We start from the raw sequence: 4,991 nt of genomic DNA, 5'->3' as shown, positions 1-4,991 counted from the left end.
CAAAAATAAATTCTCCAAAACCAGCTGCATAAAAGTCTTCGGGCTGCTGTCTCAGCCACATTCGCACCTCAAGTTTAACATCTTCAAAATTCTCAAAACGTCTGTCGCCAAGATGATTTTCTAGCAACCCAAACAGGTGAAAGTCGCTTGGAGCTAAGTCGGGGCTGTAAGGTGGATGGATGCTTAAGAATTGCCACCCTAATACATCAATAATCTTCTCCACCCGCCGCACTTTTGTTCCTATCGCAATCTGAACAGGACGACAAGGTCCTGTTTGACCGTCCTTGCCAGAAATATCGTCCCAGTTGTGCAGCGCTTTACGTGACAAACACTTCTCATCATAAACAAGAAACACTTTCTCATGAATATCTTAGCAGGAAGTTCTTTATGTTCACAAAAAACGCACAATAGCACGCTGCACTTCTAACGTACACTCCTCGAGCACGGTTACCATTTTTAAACTGAGCTGCCCATGAGTGTGTCTGCTATCTAGTGACTGCTTGCTGAATATTATTAAGCTCGATTGTACTTCCACGTAATCGCACCTTTATAAACCACTCACTACTACAGTAAACCCTCGTTAACATAAACTGGCTTAAGACGAACACTCGGTTAATATGAACAAAATGTTGGTCCCGGCAGTTTTATCGGTTTACGCGAATTTCGATTACCACGAACTGTTTTTTAGTCCGTTGCGTCATTAGATCTCATTTAACACGAACTTTCAAAGTTTTTCATATTTTTTTTCTGTTGTTTCTCTGTCGTTCCTCTGCTAGGTATATAAGAAATCGCTCAACAATCTCTATCATCTTGTCAACAATCAACTAATATTGTAACCAACAGATTCAGATCAACAATGTGTTCAAATGTGTTTTTCTATTATTTAAAACAGCCAGTACGAGTAACATCAAGATTAGAACTTGGGTGCAATTGCTCGACAATCACGATCATCCCGTCAACAATGAGCTTATACGTATTTAACCAACAAATTCAGTTGTGTGTTCAGATGTGTTTTTCTATTCTTTAAAACTTAGAAGACTGAAACCCCAAGTAGGAGTGTGCTTGATACAATAAAAGCTACCGCCGCATCCTGGGAATCTGTGTCATCACAACACATACAGGACTGTTTTTCACCAGAAAATGATCTATGAGTACTTTTTTTAAAAGTTAATTACTGTAGTACTGTGTTTTCTATGATGACATACATAATACGTATTGTAAATGATTAATGTGTAGAAAGAACTGTATTGCAACAATGACATTTGAGTCCCCGGTTAGAACGAATTCATGATTTTTCGGTCCCTTGGGATTCGTGTTAACGAGGGTTTACTGTATCTTCAGCTATCCCACATCAATTTGTGACCTACTTACAGACTTCCCCTCGTATTACACCGATAAACGCGGCTGGAACTACAGCGATAAGACAAACATACCAAATTCTCCCGGATATTCAAACTCCGAATACGAAGGTTGAAAAGAGTCCAACTGAGAAAAATATACGTAAATTAAAGTTCACATTGATATTATGAGAATGATTTGTTACGGCAAATAGAGATTCACATCTCCGTCGCATTCTCTTTTCATTTTCGGCATGTAAGTATAGCAGGTGAACTGTACATGCATAGAAATAGGGTAACGTGTTAAATGAATTGAAAAGGTAGTTAATGTTTGTGCCAAACTTTATGCTGATGTAGCTAATCGGCACTGGACTTGGAATCTTGACTACTGTAAGAAGTTTCTCCATCAGGGATCGAACTCGGGACCCTGTGATTACACTCAAGTGAATAAAAAGTCATGAAGAACAATAATATATACCATAAATTAAAGAAATATAGCAATTGTATTGTGTGCGGAAACAGCAATCAACAATTCAAGGATAGATGAAAAACAAACAATGAAATTAAATGAAACTAAGGAACAAAATACTGTAAATTTATCCACAATACAAGTCGAAGTCATGCAGAGAATATTATTTAGATATTATAAACGTTTTTCGAGCAGGCCTCATCTCCAGGAAGCTATCAACTCGGGATAAGCCTCGGCACCTAAGGACTATTGGGTGAGATGAGTCAAGGCAAAGATACTACCTACAGGGTCTGTCCTAAAAGTAGTAGGACTGAGTGAATTAAAACAAAATTATTGACAGAAATAATACATACGCTTAATATTCTTCGAAATATGATCCTCCTGCATCAACACACCGCTGCCAGCGGGATTTCCAGTTTGTATACGCTTCTGGGAAGGCGGAAACTGGAATGCTGTTCAGCTCCCTCGTCACGGCCTGTTGTAATGCTTCCACCGAGCCGTGATGATGTCCTTTCAGGGTGGTTTTGAGGCGGGGGAAGAGGAAAAAGTCTGGTGTGGCAATGTCGGGACTGTAGGGTGGCTGAGGCAAGGTGGCAACGTTGTGTTGGGCCAGATACGCCGCCACTCGGAAGGCTGTGTGGCTCGGCGCATTGTCATGATGCAGTCGCCAGGAGTTGGAGATGGCTGGGCGGACGCGGACGATGCGTTTCCTCAGCCGTTCCAGGACCTCGAGATAAAAATCTGCATTGACAGTCTGTCCGTGGGGAACAAATTCCATGTGGATCACTCCTCGTGAATCGAAAAAGCAAATGAGCATGCTTTTCACTTTTGACTTCGTCATGCGCGCCTTTTTGGGGCGTGGGGAATTTTGGGTGTGCCATTCCGCGCTTTGACGTTTGGTCGCAGGGTCATACTCAAACGTCCACGTCTCGTCCCCAGTTACTACATTGTCTAAAAAGTTTGGATTTTCACTCACTTCTTCGAGAAGGTCCTGGCAGATCCGTTTGCGAACGTCCTTTTGCTCGCCTGTCAGCACTCGCGGCACCAACTTTGCGCAAATTTTCCTCATTTGCAAATTTTCGTGCACAATTTCATGAACTTGGGTTTTAGCAATGCCAAGTTCATCGGCAATCATGCGAACAGTTAATCTTCGGTCACTGTCCAGCAAATTCTTCACCCTTGCAACATTTTCCTCAGTTTTGGAGCTCGAAGGTCGTCCTGACCGTGCGGCGTCTTCAGCAACCTCTCTCCCCTCCCGAAACAGCTTGTGCCACTCAAAAACACTCGATTTTCCAATGGCGTTATCACCGTAAGCCGTCTTGATCATTTCATGTGTCTCTTTACCAGTTTTACCGAGCTTCACGCAAAATTTGATGGCGTAACGCTGTTCCAAAAGTTTGGCCATGACGCAGCGTGACGAGGGGCACTCGCAGAGGTTACGATGATGAGCGATCTTCACTCTGCTATGGCTGGCAGCCGACTGGCGCTGCTTCCTGCCTTTCCTTACACCCACCTCAACCAACAACTGGTGGAGTAACCGCCGTCAGTGTGTAAAAAGAAAAGAAAAAAAAATCAGTCCTACTACTTTAAGGACAGACCATGTAGGTATAAACCTTTTCCTGCTCCCCCAAAAATAGGTAATAGTTAGGCTGGATAGTTCGATGAACTAACCGATCTCTAACTATTTACAAAGAACGAGACTATTTGGAATGAAGAGAATATTATTTTAAGAAATGCAAGCTTTATATATACAACTCTGTGTACTCCAGTACCTTTAGGAGAAACATAGTGAGGAAAAGGAAAATATAGGATATGAGAGAAAGCAAACGAAATCTAGATAGTTGCCAAGAAGAGTTTTAGTAAAGAAACAGAAAACCAATCTTTTGAATCATACAAGCAACTCAAATACACCAATCGTGGAAAGCAACAGATGATCATTTTTTCCGATTACTGTGCTGACATCTCTTAGCTATAAAAGTAACCAAATATGATCTTCCATCCTAATCTATTGACAAGCCGTTCGTGAAAATTCGGAGAAGAAATTAATGGAGCGGTTGGTTTTCTCTTTCTGTTGTAATTATCAACTAGTCAACCGACATCCACCCTGCTCACAGGCCACTGGCCAGTTTTTCAAACATAAAGATAAACTATCACGCCCGTCAACTTATTCAAACTTAAATGATTCATCACAGGTATTGTGGATCAATACTCGAATATATATCCAGGGTTGGAATCCCGGGCTGGGATTTGGGTGTTCTTTATGAGCGTCCCTTCATCAATTTCATCTTTCATCTTCATCGTCATGATTAGCCAAAAGTGCAAGAAAAAGCGACGCTAAATTATAAAATCAAATCAAATCCAATATTCATCTGACAGTAAAAAAAATTATTGGTCATCGGTCGGGAATCTGTGGAGCAAGGCCGCGCATGACGGTGGAGAAGGGAAGAAAGCGAGTGGGTTAAGCGAAGCAGTGCTCTGAAGCAAACGGCTGGTAGCTGTAATCCCACTTCCTATTTCATGCGTTCATTGATCGAGCTCTGTCGAGTCACTAGTTGCGCAGAAGATATATTTTCGTTGTTCTGCTCCACAGTCTCCCTGGACAGAGTCTACCCAAGCATTATCAGCTACCGAAAACATCATCACATCAGCACGAAAACCAACAACCTCATACTCTGTCCCGGGAATCTCTGGAGCGAGGGAACGAAAATAATTCCTCAGCGCAAGTAGGACTCGTGAGGGCACGAACAATGAACACGGGATTGCATGGAAAGGAAAAGAAACGACTGCAGCTACCAGCTGTTGACGTTAGCCCTTACTGCTTCGCTCCATCCACTCGTTTTCTTCCCATATCGACCGTTATGCGCGACCTTGCTCCACTGATTCCTGAGATAGATTATAGGAGGCAAGAACTCCACTCGACACTCCTCACCAGCGAGCTCACCGCATCAGGGAAAGAGCTTTCCCTCGATCATCAGAATACTACAGTATGCTTGAGCTAATACCGGAACCGCTGCATCAATTATTCAAGACCAGAGATAATGAAAGGGTAATATATGAACTGAAGATAGTAAAGACGCCGAAAAGGAAAATTAGACAATGGAAAGCGTCGAAGAAAGATATCAAGGTGTGAATTTCCATTTACGAGGAAGCCTTTTTGTAATTTGTTTTCTCTAATTGTGGCACAA

General features: G+C 42.2%; 1 protein-coding gene across 1 annotated transcript; it reads right to left on the bottom strand.

The window, feature by feature from the left end:
• Window positions 1-2,161: 2,161 nt before the first annotated feature.
• LOC146004217 (protein GVQW3-like) lies at window positions 2,162-3,211 on the bottom strand. Its single transcript, XM_083142888.1, has one exon. It carries the CDS (start codon window positions 3,209-3,211, stop codon window positions 2,162-2,164), a length of 1,050 nt encoding a protein of 349 aa, XP_082999014.1.
• Between the last annotated feature and the right edge of the window lie 1,780 nt (window positions 3,212-4,991).

The sequence above is a fragment of the Lepisma saccharinum genome, chromosome 21 (assembly GCF_977018435.1).
Source record: "Lepisma saccharinum chromosome 21, izLepSacc3.1, whole genome shotgun sequence".
In the NCBI taxonomy this organism is placed as follows: domain Eukaryota; kingdom Metazoa; phylum Arthropoda; class Insecta; order Zygentoma; family Lepismatidae; genus Lepisma; species Lepisma saccharinum.
Note: the sequence above shows the minus strand (reverse complement) of the source record. Positions and strands in the feature narration are given on the sequence as shown.